The 16,380-nt window shown below is 42.1% G+C and overlaps 1 protein-coding gene across 6 annotated transcripts in view; it reads left to right on the top strand.

Moving 5' to 3' along the window:
• Positions 1-16,380, top strand: part of PTPRF (protein tyrosine phosphatase receptor type F) — a 717,473-nt gene that overhangs the window by 396,230 nt on the left and 304,863 nt on the right. For all 6 annotated transcript variants that reach the window (XM_054979543.1, XM_054979542.1, XM_054979544.1 and 3 more), the window contains one exon: positions 4,937-5,078. In XM_054979543.1, the coding sequence (XP_054835518.1) occupies positions 4,937-5,078 (142 nt within the window). The remainder of the gene's footprint in view (positions 1-4,936; positions 5,079-16,380) is intronic.

The raw sequence follows: 16,380 nt of genomic DNA, 5'->3' as shown, positions 1-16,380 counted from the left end.
GCAAGTCCAGGTGGATTACATGTGTGTGTGTGTTGTGTTACATGCCGTCAAGTCGTTTCCGACCTATGGCGACCCTATGAATGAAAGATCTCCAAAACATTCTATCTCTAACAGATAGAAAACTTAGATCCTGGAAACTGGAGGACGTGGCTTCTTTTATTGAGTCAAGCCATCTCATTTTAGGTCTTCCTCTTTTCCTGCTGCCTTCCACTTTTCCTAACATTATTGACTTTTCCAGAGAATCTTGTCTTCTCATGATGTGACCAAAGTACGATAGCTTTAGTCTTGTCATTTTAACTTCTAAGGAGAATTCCGGCTTGATTTGATCTAGTACCCACTTATTTGTCTTTTTGGCTGTCCATGGTATCTGCAAAACTCTCCTCCAGCACCACATTTCAAATGAATCAATTTTTTCCCTGTCAGCTTTCTTTACCGTCCAACTTTCACATCCATACATGGCAATGGGGAATACCATATTTTGGGTTATCTTGATCTTGGTTCCCAGAGAGACATCTTTATTTTTAAGGATCTTATCTAGCTCCCTCACAGCTGCTCTTCCAAGTCTCAATCTTCTTCTGATTTCTTCATTGCAGTCTCCCAGTTGGTTGATGATTGCGCCAAGGAATAGAAAATCTTGAACAACTTCAATTTCCTCATTGTCATCTTTAAAATTGTGTAGTTCCTTGGTAGTCATTACTTTTGTCTTCTTGATGTTCAGTTGTAATCCTGCTTTGGCGCTTTCCCCTTTAACCTACATAGTGTAAGTCAATACAATCAATGGCTGGGGACCTTCAGAAAACAGTACAATAGGGTATGGATTGCAGAAATTTGAAAACAAGAAGAAATACAATACAGAGCCGAACCAATGCTGAAACAAAACACAAACAATTTAACACGACATATTAAATGACACGGAAACTACTCAGTAGAAGCATACTTGAGGCAACAAACAATACGCAGTAGTATAGACTACAGTCTCTATTCTTTTACCAAAGCATCTCTCTTAAACCATTTCCTTACACTACAGATCTGTTACCTGTGTAAAAAAGTCCTCTTGAATAATTCAGTTTTGCACAGTCGGCCGAAGGCCTAGAGAGTGGGAGCTTTCCTGACCTCTTCAGGCAGGCTATTCGATAAGGTGGGGGCCAAAACAGAGAATGCATGTGTATGGGCAGCTGCTAATTTTGCCCATTTGCAGGGTGGTACCTGTAGAAGGCTCTGTAGTTGATCTATCTGACTGATGTCAACCGAGTGCATAGAATTGTGAAGGCCACTTCCTGTAAATTGTATCCTTGCCTCTCTTGGCTATAAAAATTTCCAGTTTTGTTTCAGCAGTGTTTCCCTTATAGCTGAAAGAAGCTGTGATAAAATTTCTTCTTAAGAACTCACCTGTAGTTAAAAAGGATGTACTCAGTCGCCTCGTTTTGTGGTAGAGCAACTATAGGCTGTATGACACGTCTTCCACCTCAACCCATTTCTATCTGGCTTCAGGCTGGGATTCAGGATGGAAATAGCATTATTGGCCTTGCTTGATAATCTCAGACAACAGTTGAATGATGGCAGTCCATTACAGCTGATGCTGTTAGTTCTTTCAGCAGAAGCAACAGTGGAAATCACAACTAAGGGATTGAAAGAACAAATACCCAATCTTAACAAATTATAAAAATACTTTCTATTGATACGAAACAATGTAAAGACCCTTTAAAGTGACTTAATACAAATGAATAACTAACAATACAAATAGATTCTCATATTGAGTCACTTTAAATAGTCTTTAAATTGTTTAGTATCAATAGAAAGTATTTTTATAATATGTTAAGATTGGGTACTTGTTTTTTCAATCCCTTAGTTGTGGTTTCCACTGTCGCTTCTGTATATTGTCAATAAGGGTGCTTTGTTCTCTTGTCTTTTGTTAGTTCTTCCAGCAGCATTTGATATGGTCAATGTTTTGGTGGACTGAGTACAATCCGCATTTGAGATGAAGATAACAATCCTGTTGTTGGCTTCATTCTGTCCTTGTTGGCAGGAAACAGTCTGCAGAAGAAGCAAAATCACTGAGTTGGGACCTGGGCCGTTGTCACACAGGCATCTCTTCCGTTAAATTTACAGCATATAGCATCCTACCTGTTATCGGCACAGTAACGTTTCTTTGGGTCACCTAACGGCTCTTCGCGCCACCAGCTGTCCACACCGAAGCACTCTGTTCTGTTCTCTCTAACCGCGCAGAAGCAGCTCCTCCCCCCTTTTTTTTATTATTCTGGCGTTTAATTCCGCTATAACGGAATAACAGCATATAAACATTCCGTTAGAGCAAAACATTACGACCCTTTTGTCTTTCCAACTTTGAAATTATATAAATAGCCCTTTGCCCGCAGAAAACTCCCTGTCTGACGTGATCCCCATCGCTGAAGACTCTGCCATGGCGATTGAGTCATTTTTACTTCAGCAGAAAGTTTGCATTGTGTTATGTCGTTATGGCGTTATAAGGACATAATAAAATAAAAAAGGGGGAGTCGCAGGAAGAAATGGATTCTGGGATTGAAGGGAGGGCATAGGGCGTTGCGAGGCGAAATACATCGATGTGAGGCATTCACACTGAGGCACAAAATAGCGCGACTATCAAGCACAAAGCAGAAGAGAGAAAATCGCTACAGTGTTGGAATAAGGTGGGTGTTTGCCGGGAAATAGCGCCATTTTAGCGCTAAATAAAAGCCCGTGTGACGACGGCCCTGGTTTGTAGGCTGCCCAGAGGGTTCATTTTTATCCCCAGTGCTTCTTTAACCTTTATGTTAAATCTTTGGCCAAAATCAGAAACTTTAGAAAGAGTTGTCACCCAATGGACATCCAGCTGTGTATCTCATTATCTAAGCTTCCAGAAGCTGCTGTGAAGGTTCTGGGCCAGTGTCTCGAAGGTGAAGTTGAATGGTTAAGATGAACAAGATTAATCTAGACAACACAGATGATGGGAAGGCAGATTTTTGACTGTTATTGATTGGCCTTAGATGGGGTTAAGTTCGCCTTAGTCATTCAAGTTAAGAGCTTGTGTGTTCTCTTGGACTCCGACAGATTGACAGAATTGCTAGGACTACCTTCTTTCAATTACATCTAGCTCATAAGCTGGTCCTTTATTTAGACTCTACAGACCTAACCATGCTGTACCTTCTAGAGTGGACTGCTGTAATGGGCTTTATATGGGGCTGCTGTAATGGGCTTTATATGGGGCTGCTGCTTTGATTTCAGAGGCCATTTGGTGCAGAATAAAACATTTTGACAGATCTGGCTGTGTTTTAAACCTGTGTGTTTTTAGCTATTGTTGTTTTATCTTGCTGATGGACTCTTTTGGTGTCTGCCTTAAGTCCATGGAGATGAGGCAGGATGCAAATATTTTAAATAAATCAATATGGACCCACTAAATGCTTCTGATGAAGTAGGCTGTAGTCCATGAAAATATACTAGAATAAGAATTTGTTAGCCTTTAGGGTACAAAAAGAGTCTTATTTGTTTTTGTTGCAAAAGACTGTCCTGGTAATCTGTATCCAGGATTATTTCAGTTGTCTGAGTTGTTTCCATATGTTGAGTGGTATTAGCTATGGTGATCAAGCCTGGATCAAGCTTATTTGTTTATATGCTGTGGAATAGGACAGTTCTGCCATATTAAAATTCTAGACTGGACCCTTGAGAAGAACATTTCCCGTTCAGAGGAGAGTTGGTTGAGTTTCATCTGAGAGCTAAAACAGTAAGAGTAAGTTGGTATCCCCAAGTTTTAGTATAGCTTTCTGGATATTACTATATAATATGGATGACATTATGCTAGTTTATGTGATATTAATACATTGAAATTAGATGTGTGTGAAGTTAACTAAGCCAGATGCTGTTAACATTAAGGAACAGTTTTTAAACGTTCACAAGTTTACAATAACTAATGTTCCTTTTTTAACTCTTAAAATGGTTAAAGCGTTTCCATTTAATGAAAGGAGAATACTTCATGGCAAACATTATAATTATGGTTGTGCTGGTCTATTCCCTGTTGTGTCCAGGCAAATAAAGCAATTGTAAAGAGTCTTATTCTAAGAGACTCTTCAACATTCTGTCAGAGCAATGTGATCCCTAATTTAAAATTAATCCGGTTTGTTAAGTCCTTCAAACTTTATGCTTCTAAATTTGATCAGTTAAGAAGACCAAGTTCTAAATAGTCTTTGATTGGCTGTTAAACCTCTGAGATGGTCTCAGATTGTTCCTCACCAGTACCCCAGTGTTTGTACTAGTGATTTTTTTATTAGAATCTTTATTGCAACATTTTCACTAAATCATATTATATTATTAAGGCAAGGGCTGGTATGTTTCTTGCTCTGAAGCCAATTAAAAACATTTATACCTAATAATGTGTTCCATATTTAAGCAGATATGAAACAGTTGAAATAGTTGTTTCATGTGTATTCATAGGCATATTTCAGAAATATGCTTTGGGCAACTGCAGATATAATTCTCCCACTAACCTAACTAGTATTTCTGGGATCATGCCCTCCCTGCTCCACGTCTGTCTCTTCTCCATTATGAATGCCCTCCTCTTGCTTTAACTTTTGTTAAAGCTTATATCAAAAACCACCTTAAGCAAACCCAATAGTTTGTTGTAAACAAACAAACCAATTGTTTGTTTGTTTACAACAAATAGTTTGTTGTAAACTAGAGTTTGAGCTTCAAAAACCAGATTAACAGTGAACTCTAGTATTAACTCAGACTGAAGTATGTATTGGTGTAAACCTTCATTCTAGTGTGTGTGCGGGGGCGGGGGAGATTAGCTTTCATATGGGGAGGGTCTACATGAGACAGTGTTCAAAACCATGTCACTCTCCCAGTAGTTAAGAGATTAGGAATAATATATGGGCTACATAGCAGTTCAACAAGCATAACAAAACTGTTTTTCTCTTTGGAAAAGGTGATTGAATTTGATGATGGATCTGGATCTGTTCTACGTATTCAGCCATTGCGTATCAATCGGGATGAAGCAATCTATGAGTGTACAGCTACCAACAGTGTTGGGGAGATAAACACCAGTGCCAAACTGACAGTGTTAGAAGGTAGGCTGTTTAATTGCTGCATTTAAAAGTTAATATTTTCATCATTATGCTTTTTCACATCACCTTCAGTATAATACTGTAATTATTATGAGCATGAATATAGGTGCCTGGAAGTATGAGCCAAAGTATTCCTCTGGATTATATTCTTTACATGGAGCAGCAGCTACAGATAATGTGTGTTTGGAAGGGGGCATTTCCAGCAAGACCTGGATTGCAGCATTGTATTGATAATGTGATGTAGTGTCTGAGACAGTTTGGTGTAGGGGTTAGAGTGTCAGACTAGGATGTGGGGCACCACGGTCCAAATGCCCACTCTGCCATGGAAGCTTGCTGGGTGACCTTGAGCCAATCACACACTCTGAGCCTTACCTATCTCACAGGGTGGTTGCAAAGATAAATAGAAGAGATGAGAACAGTGTAAGCAGTTTTGGGTCCCCACTGAGTAGAAATTAAGTAAATAAGTAAGAAAAAAATATTTTAACGTCACCCTTCTTTCAAGGAGCTACTTCTCACTCTCACCATCATTTCATCCTCACAACAAACCTGTGTGGTAGACTATACTAAGAGGAACTGACTGGCCCAAGGTCGTCCTGGAAGTTTCTTCACTGTGTGAGATTTGAATCTGAGCCGCCGTTCTTATTATAATGCCACATTGGCTTATATTCCGAATTGAAAATATTGTCAAAATGTGTGTTATGAACCAGCCTAATAAATGGGTGCCTGAAAAGTAGTCAGCCTACCTGTGGGTGCCAAAATGGGGAAGGAGAGAGCGGGATGGAGTGGGATGGAGGATTATAGATAAGGTATGGAGGTAAAACCGGCTTTTTATTTCTTAATGTGCCTTTCTACCCCTCCCCATCTGTTGAGGTTCACAAAAATTTGCTGCTGTCATTCTGCAAATATACACAACATGTAAGCATGAGCCATAAGTCTCTCTTCCCTTGGAACTGGAAGTTAAGCTGAAGGGAAAACAAGAAATTTTCCTGCAATGTACACATTTATGCAAATGTATTGCCGTTTTCCAGATTTAATTGCCACCCAAAGTGGTCTGTTAAACTGTACGTAAGAATGCATTCTCACAGATCATATGACTGTGGGATAAATAAAATGTATATTCTGATGCCCACCAAACTGTAAATAACTGCATTGCTTTCTATGGATTGCGGACTCTGATAAACATTCCCACCTACTACATTCAGCTGAAAGCAATGTAGTGTTGATAGAAAACATGCACATTGGTATGGACATCCAATTTAGGCCTATAGTTTCTTATGCAATGATGATGCATGTGCAAAAGGCCGATTTCACATGAGACTCACCTTAGTTGGCTCTAGGGAGTAAGCATGGGAGATTGCAGGTAAAAGGAATGGGGGGGGGCACGACTCTTCTCTGTACCTTGCTGCTTTTCTCCCTCCTCTGAAATGTTTTTGCAGATCCCATCCCTTCCATTTGTTTGATACTACTTATCTAGTGACTTCATAGGTGGTCTGAAGATACCAAGATATGCAGTTTTCTCTGAATGCCATTTTAGTTTGCACTAGTGGTCTAACTGGAAAATCTGTTTTCAAGTAAAATTTAAAGCAGCTTTCTTGGTTTATATAAATCATCTCCTATTCCAACGAGAAGGCTTATGTTGCATTAGCTCAGTTTAGTAAAACATGATGACTTCTTTTTTTCTATGGCTTTGCAAATTTTTCCTCAGCTGGAACATATATGTTCTTGATTGGGCAGGAGAAATGAATATGTTCCTATTTACAGCACTCTTAATAGAAGTTTCTGTATAGCTGAGTCTTAATGGATAGATGGTTTAAAATAATTTGCAGCTATTGTACTAACTGCTGCTCTGTCACTTTTTTGCCATTTACTTACTAGGCTCCTGCTAAAATGCTGCTAAATATATCACAGGGCATTGGAAGACTTGCCTGTATTTCAAAGGGTTTGGGCTTTAGAACAGGGAATGTTTGTGCGTGTACAGCAAAGAACTGTTAGAAAGTTTCATAGAAAAAGTTTTATTTCCATGCAAACCTTTGCATTTCTTCACCATTTGGTACTTCACCAACTTCCATAAGTATGGCACAGTGTTGTGTGCGCTTTCACTCTTCAGGAGTACATCTGTTTCTTCACAGAGGTTGTGGGGCTCTTTAAGAAATGTTAGAGCAAACCATTTTGTTGAGCTGTTCTGTTAAGGTTGGACTTGGATTAATCCATATAATATCTTCCTTTATGAATATGTTTGGGAGTGGTGCATGATTTGATTGAAAGAAATGAGAAAAGGTTTGGTCAGCAAAATACCTGTAGAGCTTGTTTTGTCTCACAAGTTTAGCAGCTTAAACAAGCAGGGTAAGGTTTAAGAAATTGAATTATAAAGCCATTTTACCAATTGTAAAGTTAGTAGCTGAAGGTTAGTACAAGAAAATTATCCTTCCTGTAGGGATTATTTCAGGCTTTTATTTTTTAATGAATTCTGAATTTGGAAGCTTTGTCAAGGATGCAAAAGATAGTCTCAATGTTGGTTCTTCTCTTATTGCTCCAGAGCTGACTGTCAGGGGTTCAAAATAATACTTGTTCATCTGCGGTCTTCCTGTGCAGTCCCACATGGGACTGCGCACACGCAGGCCTGCCGACTTCGGAGATTTTTATAGCTCAGAACCACTAGGGGGTTCTGACAAAATCGGACGGTCATCCTGAATGCTGTACTGTTTGGGAGAAACCCACAACCTGCAGGCATGTAAGTACTGCCGCACCTTCACCCCGAAGGCCAGGGCAGAGAGGTCAGGTAGACTTCAAGTGTATTTATGGCGACGTGCGATGGCGGTTACTGACCCACCTGTACCGGGCAAATCCCCCGCGCTTGAGAAATCCACTACACTTCAAAATCTTTGGAGAAGTCGCCATGCTCCCGCCAGTCTCCCACTCCGACCGATCCAAGACCACCGAGTCCAACGAGGTTGGTTCGGAGCTCCTCGGATCCGACTCCTCCTATTCCCTCTGATCCGATCTCGGGGTCGAGACCTGCTTCGGAACCACCTGGTTCCTTGTCAGGTGATCCGGCTAGGAGGGAAAGTTCCATGGCCTCGTCGGAACCGAGAACCTCTCGGAGTGGATCGCTATCGGACTGTCGCAGCACCTCGCGAAAACCGTTGGAGCCGACACACTCTTCGACCTTGGTGGAGCCGAGTCTGGAAAAGAAAAAGAAAAGGAAAAGAAAGCATCTGTCTTCTAAGTCGGACAGACAAGTTCTTGAGAGCGTCATCACCCCTCAGCGCAGTCAGCAGGGTGCTTCTGAGTCCGAGCCACCTACTAGGAGTCATCGTGGCTCCAGGGACGCAGCTTCCCCTAGGAGAACCCTGGCATCCGAAAGATCCCGGGAATCAGATGTAATTACGATCGAGAAGCCCCCGACTCCATCGGGAATACCTTGTTCACCTTCTCGTGACTCATGGTCTTTGCACTCTTCTCATGCGGACAGAGGTCGTTCGAGATCACGCCGCACTGACAGATATAGTCCTTACTCGACCAGGCGTCGTTATTACAAGGAAGGATCCTATGGTTCCAACCATGAAACCAGGAGACGCTCTCGCTCGCCATCCCTACGTCCCAGCTCCCCAGGGGGATCCAGACGGACCCCAGGCTTCTCTGACACCGAATATGACGCTTATGCTCCCTATGAGAAGCCTTATAACTCCCCCCCATCGCAGTCGCCTGATGGAGCGATTGGACCGTCGGAGGAAGCTTCTCCGACTGAGGATTTTTGCGCCTACAATGAGCTTCTTCAGAGGATGGCAAAGGCGCTGGAGATCGAGGTGGCTTCCTCGGAACCATGGTCGAAAGACAAGATCCTGAAACACATGTATGCTGGATCGACTCCTACAATTGCCTTTCCTATGATCGAAGGCTTCGTGGAACTTCTTTCAGGGTTAAACCTGAAACCTGCCTCTACTCCTGCCACTAACAAGAAAATAGAAAACCTGTATAGAGTTAAAGACGAACAGTGTCCATTCCTCTCTCTCCATCCCCCTCATTCCTCACTTGTTACGGAAGATATGCAAGTGAAACCCAAGCAAGGCTCTTTATCGGTTCCGTCGGATAAGGACAGTAGGAAGATCGATTCCCTGGCCAGAAAAGTTTATACGTCAACGGCATTTGGCATTAAAATTGCCAATTATGCTGCAATGATGGCCGCCTACCAATTGCTACTATGGACAAAGGTAGCGACATTCGTGCCTCAGTTACCGGAGGATCAAAGGATCTTCCTTAGAATTATTCAGGAAGAGGCAGTTCGGCTATCGCGTCACCAAATCACTGTGAGCAGGAATTTGGCTGACACCTCTGCCAGGGCACTCTTGTCCGCTCTTGTGTTGCGAAGGTTCGCTTGGTTGAGGACCAAATGTATGGAGATGAGGGCCAAAGTGGAAGATCTTCCCTTTGAAGGACAAAACCTGTTCTCTGATAGAACAGATGAATATCTTTCGAAGAAACGTAAAGACAGACTGATGGCTCGATCTTATGGCGTGGTACACCAACACCAGCCTGGTCGCCCTCAATACAGATCCTACACCAGGAACCGTCAACAACGCTACCACCCTTATTATGGATATGGTTTCCAACCTCAGCGTCAATACCAAAGCCTGCAATCTACCTTCCAGAGGAGGAGACAGGGCAATAAGAATAGGCAGGGAAATAACCAGCACCAACCCAAGGAGTCGGGACATGCCCAAAAGCAATTCTGACAATCACAGGGGCCTGACCCCTATTTTGGGGACAGGCTGTCTCTTTTCTTTTCTGAATGGAGTAACATTACTTCAGATGTTTGGGTGTTACAATTGGTTAAAGTTGGTTATAAAATTGAGTTTGTTCAGTGGCCTGGTCTCCGGCTCCCTGTTTTCTTTTCCCAGACGCCTCAACCGGGTGTGGTTTCAGAGTTATCAGCCTTATTATTGAAGGGGGCTATCGAAGAGGTCTTCTTCTTCCCCCTTTGGTTTTTACTCTAACCTTTTCGTAGTAGACAAGAAGGATGGGGGTGTTCGCCCCATCCTGGATCTCAGGGAATTGAACAAATCTATAAAGGTCCAAAAGTTTAAGATGACCACCCTGCAAATGGTCCTAACCTTGTTACCTTCTGATTCTTGGTTTGGAGTTCTAGATCTTAAAGATGCCTACTTCCACATCTCAATTTTTCCTGAGCATAGGAAGTTTCTTCGTTTCACCTATGGTACTCGAATTTTTCAGTACCGAGTTCTCCCGTTTGGTTTGTCCACGGCCCCCAGAGTGTTTACCAAATGTGTAGCAGTGGTAATTGCCTTCCTCAGAACTCAGGGCTGCTGTATCTTTCCCTACCTTGATGACTGGCTGATTGTGGGTCAATCAGAGGAGGATGTAACCAATCAGGTCTCGATCACTTTGACTACCTGCTTAAAGCTGGGGTTATTCGTTAACCAGAAGAAATCGAAGCTTATCCCAGCTAAGGTTATCCAGTTCATCAGGGCCATTATTGATGGTTCCCAGGATGCAGGTTTTTTGCCCTTGGACAGGGCTGATAAGATTAAGGCACTTGTCAAAAAATTTAAGAGATGCCGGTTCCAACCGGCCAGACTTATTCAAGTCCTCTTAGGTTATATGGCCACCACTACGGCTGTGATATCCCTAGCGAGGCTTAAAATGAGACCATTACAACTTTGTTTTTCTAGGACCTTTTTCCCTGAGAGGGACCCCCAACGGAGGAAATTTAGTATTCCTCGCAAAGTTCTTTTATCTCTGGAATGTTGGTTGCAGGATTCTAACCTGTTTGGGGGAATTGGTTTTGGTTATAGGCAAGCAGACCTGTCAGTCACCACCGATGCATCTACCCTAGGGTGGGGTGCTCATTGTCAGGGCTCATATGTTCGTGGTTTGTGGGATGAGTCAGAATGCTCGGAGCATATCAACCTCCTTGAGTTACGTGCTGTTTACTACGCCTTAATTTCTTTTTCTGATTTAGTATAACACCACCACTATGTTTTATTTAAATAAACAAGGGGGCACGATGTCTCTGGCTTTATGCGAAGAGGCGATGAAGATTTGGAATTGGGCCATTGATCACTCTGTTTGGCTAGTAACAGTTCATATACTGGGTGTGGACAATGTTACAGCTGACCACCTTAGTAGACTGGGGGGTGACACCCACGAATGGTCTCTTCACGACAAGTATTTGCGTCCTGTCTTTGCAGAATGGGGGACCCCAGACTTAGACCTTTTCGCCTCAGAGGAGGACTACAAGACTCCCCGTTATTGCTCCAGAGGAGGCATCGGCCTCGAGTCTCTTGGGGACGTGTTTCAGTTAACTTGGTCAGGTCACCTTCTCTACATATTTCCCCCGTTCCCCCTGTTAGCCAGGGTAATCTCCAAGATCCAGATGAACAGAACATCAGTCATTCTGATAACCCCTTACTGGCCGCAGCAGCCGTGGTTTCATGCCCTTCTGAGACTCCACTGTCGGATGCATCAGTTCCTGGATCAACCGGATCTACTGTCTTTTTGGGGGTTGCTTCATCACAGAGTACATACACTCAGACTGATGGCGTGGCTGATTCTGCAGGACGGGGTTTCTCTGAGGGTGTAATGCATGTACTCCAGAATGCCCGTCGTTTGTCCACTAGGCAGTCGTACTCCCTGAAGTGGAAAAAGTTTACAGAGTGGTGCGAGGGTCGGGGGGTTGCCCCTCTGACCTCCTCCCTCTCCGAGGTTCTGGATTTTTTGTGGGGACTTAAACAATCTGGATTGTCAAATTCTTCTGTTAAAGTTTATATGGCTGCGATTTCTGCCTTCCATCCCCCAGTTGATCGAAGGGCTGTTTTCCCATTACACATCCAAACTGTTTCTGAAGGGGCTCAACAACTTGTTTCCCCCAGTGCGGGTGTTAGTGCCTCAATGGTCGTTGCCGCTGGTGTTGACCAAGCTTCTTTCCAAGCCCTTTGAACCTTTAGCTACTTGCCCTCTGAATTTACTTTCGTTTAAGGTAGCGTTTTTAGTGGCTGTCACGTCTGCCAGGAGGGTGGGCGAGTTGGCAGCTCTTTCATGTGATCCTCCTTATTTGAGTGTTCACCCTGATAAGGTGGTCCTAAGAACAAAGATAGAGTTTTTACCCAAAGTGGTATCCAAATTCCACCTATCTCAAGAAATTTCTCTACCTGTGTTTTTCAAGGATCACTCTTCAGAGGCAGAGAGATCCCTTCATGCTCTAGATGTTCACAGGGCTCTCCTCTTTTATTTGGATAGGGTGAAGCCCTTTCGGAAAGATTACCACCTTTTTGTTTGTTTTGCTGGTCCAAAGAAGGGGATGGGAGCCAATCCTCAAACTTTGGCTCAGTGGGTAGGGCGAGCTATTCTGTTAAGTTATAAATGTGCTAACCTACCTTGTCCCTTGGAGATACATGCTCACTCCACCAGGTCTCAAGCATCAGCAGCAGTGCTCCTGAGAGGTGTCCCTATACAAGACATCTGTAAAGCTGCGACTTGGGCTTCTGCGGACACGTTTGTCAGGCATTATGCTCTGGACGTCTTAGACAGGAAGGAAACGATAGTGGGTACAGCAGTCCTACAATCAATCTTCCTGTGATGATGCATCTGTGCCTACTACCCAGGTATTTAAGCTTTGTAATCTCCCATGTGGGACTGCACAGGAAGACCGCAGATGAAAAACAGTGTTTCATACCTGTAACTGTTGTTCATCTAGGTCTTCTGTGCAGGCACACATACCCTCCCTCCTTCCCTGCTAATTCTCTTGGTACTTACTTTGTAGTCGGAGGCGAAAGAGGACTGAGGGTACGTTGGGGGCGCCCCGCCTCTTAGGAGCCATTTTTCGGCAGGAAAGGACGGCCGCGCATGCGTGTTAGGAGGCGGGGACGCCCCCTAGTGGTTCTGAGCTATAAAAATCTCCAAAGTCGGCAGACCTGCGCGTGCGCAGTCCCATGTGTGCCTGCACGGAAGTCCTAGATGAACAACAGTTACAGGTATGAAACACTGTTTATATGGTCCTGGCATTATTTTTGTTCAAGATGTCAAGTCCTGTCTCTCATACATATTATCACAGATTTAAGCTGTAAAAGTTTTATGAAATATTTGTCTCATACATTTTTATCCCATTGTTCCCAAGGAGCCAGCTCAGGGCACCATTCACCTGTCTCCCGTCTTTCATTTTAGCCTCACAACAGCCCCATGAGTTCGAGTATGCTGAGAGAGACTGAGAGTGACCCAAGGTCACCAATAGAGCTTCATGGCATAGTAGGGATTTGAACCTGGCTCTTCCAGAACCTAGCCCAACATTTAAGGACTATTGCAAGCGGCCAACCAATTGGCTTCTGTGGCATACTTTCAGCAGGCTTATCTGGGGGATTGATTTAGATTTCTGTTATGCAATGTGTTGTCCTTTCTGCTTGCTAACATATTCAATTTGGTACATCATTAAGAGACAAGTGGGAACCAAGAATCCAAACACAAGCAAATGTTTTGTAGCAGTTGCTTCCCTGCGCCATCCTTCATTTTCTGCTTCCATCTCTCTTACTTCACATCCTGTTGGTGAACAGAGCTGCATATACTTAGTGTAATTGAAAATTATTTCCTTTGTTGATAGGGAGAGAGGTAGACATGCGAACACCTCTCCTCTTTTTCTCTTGGGCAGCTGATAAGCTGAATAATGTATGAGTCATATTGAGCATTTCTGTCTTTTTCAATTATGACCTGCAGCAGCACAGAAATCTCTTGCATGCCTAGCAGGAGAAGGATTTGAGCAGAATGAGCAGGAATGGACCAGAATCAATAAACTGACACACCATTCACAAGGAATATTTCAAGGCCAATTAGTGGGCACTCAGTGTCACAAATTAATAAATGTATGAATGAATTGTAAGACTGAGGAATACAGCTTGCATTACTGATGTATTTAAATAGGAAGATTATATGGAACATAGAGAAAGATGTTGCAGCATTTCTTGCACTGCAAGAAATGTCCTCCTTTTTAGAGAAACATAGCAGCTCTCTTGGACATGACAGATTGTTGCTTACTGATCTTCTCTATAGTCTGCATTCTCTCTGTATCTGTCTCTTCCAGGCAAAAAAAAAGGGAGGCTAGCTGCTTTCTGACAGTATGTCATCTATCCATTCTCCAGGGCGCCTCAATTACAGATTTACTTTATGTTCCTGATCTCTTGTAAATGTATTAGCAATGATGGATAAAAATTTTCATTCCAGGATAAAAAATTTCATTCCAGGAGTTTAAATCTGTCACGAACATCAGTGCAAAACTAATATAAACTTGTTTTAAGACTTCTTAGTTAAATATTTGGTTTTTCCCCATCTGTTAATACATTTACATAGCTGCCTTTAGCTTTGGCTCCATAATTCTATATCAACAGAGCATTGGCTCCCCCAACACTGTGTTCAGATCTTTTTCTGAATGCTACTCCCTTTTGTTGATATGTGAAGCAACATCGGCTTGGAGCTGGTCTTGAAGTGACTTGGATTTCTAACTAGCTCTGCCAGTTGACTTTGGTGTGGTACTGCAGAGAAGGACATTTTGTGTTAGCATATTTAGCCTGGGAATATAGCAAGTCTACTAGTTGTGGATGATTAAAAGGAGAGCATCTCTGTCTTTTCATGGCTCACTGATTACTGAACCATATCTTGATTTTAATTTCTATCACCATCTGCTGGCTTCATCCCAGTTCCTGGAGTTACCCAGTTTGAAACACAGTAAATGATAAACATTTGATTGTTACAGATGATTTCTAAAGACCTAGATCTCCCATAGTTTGAGACAATATGTCCTTGTAAAGCCTCATCTAACATTGATTTCACCGTTTCAACAGTAAACAAAAGTTCGCTGTGTTTAATCCTTATTTACGCTTAATTAATTATAAAAGGATCAGCAAGAATGAGGGAGTTTGGCTTATGTTTGACTCATTTTGTTTTATATGTTACTGCCAAGAAAGGACTGTTGCTTATAAAATTAGGATAAGTGAGTGTAGAGAGGTTATATTTGAATAGTTTTTGTAAGCAAAAGCTGGTAAATGAACATTATGGATTGTTTTAAATTGGAGAGAAATGCTTTATTTTTACAAGATAGTTTACTCTTTCTGCTCATTAGGACAGAAGGATTGTTGCTTTAACTGCATCATAGGGTCAGGCTAGAAACCCCGTGCACACTGCCTACAACTGTTCTGAGAAAATCTCATCCACGTTGGTTTCTTTAAGAGTAATTTCTTTAGCATGGAAACGAATCCCCACTCTTTTGAGATTCAGAGCTCCCTTTGTCAGATACCAGAGCTCTGATTCCTGAAACGTTATGTCCTGAAAATCTTTTTAGTCTTTAACATGCTATTGACCTTCCTGTTCTACTGCAGACCAGCATAGCTACCCACCTGAAACTGTTAGCAAAAGTAGTCTGTGAAATAGGCCTCAGGTGTGCTGTGTTCTGGCTTCTCAGTTACAAGTAGACATACTCCCAGAGAGAGACCAAGCTTTGTCTTTGACCTTAAGATTTGATAGCATTCCTGTGATATTCAGTCTCATGGTCTTGAATTCCTGTATTTATTTAAAATTGACAAAGTAGTATAGCATCACTTTGTTATATTATTTTATTTAATAATTTTATTTAATAATAATAAGACTGTCTCTAGGTGTACATGGGATAATATTCTCAGTAAAAGGAAATTTATGGTTATCAGTCTCTTCTCCAAAAAGGTTAAAAGATCTGTAGAAGTTATCAACTCAACATGTCATCATTTCCATGTCTTATCTCTGTATAAATGATTGACTGGTGGCACAAGACCATATAATTTATCCACAGTGACCAGTTCCATCAAGAGGATTGTCATGCACTACTGTTATTAGATAGGTTCATTCCACAAGGTTTATGATGCAGGAAATACTACCTTTGAAAATTTTTATAATGGCATCTTAAAAAAATAATAATCAGTGAAGCACTTGGTGTGAAAATCTTGAACCAGGAAGAGATTGGCCTCCATGTCATAACATTATTTTTCTTTTAGAGCCTTTCTTCCTATCAGATCAGACCTTCTAAAATTGCCACAGATTTGGGGCTAGAAATTTATCACATTTGGCTTGCCTTCAGGATGGCATCAAGAACATGTGAAATTCATAATGGGCTCAAAAATAAAATAATTTATTTTACACTATTTTGGATAAAGCTAGTTTTAACAGAGCCCAAATCCTATTCAAGAAACTCCTTTGTGGGCTGATGAGGGATAGGGAGTCTTGCAGTGGACTCAGGAAGAAGAAAGATGATCACTAACAATAGGCTCAGATG

The sequence above is a fragment of the Eublepharis macularius genome, chromosome 5 (assembly GCF_028583425.1).
Source record: "Eublepharis macularius isolate TG4126 chromosome 5, MPM_Emac_v1.0, whole genome shotgun sequence".
NCBI classification, from domain to species: Eukaryota; Metazoa; Chordata; class Lepidosauria; order Squamata; family Eublepharidae; genus Eublepharis; species Eublepharis macularius.
This window is presented reverse-complemented; position numbering and strand designations above follow the sequence as displayed.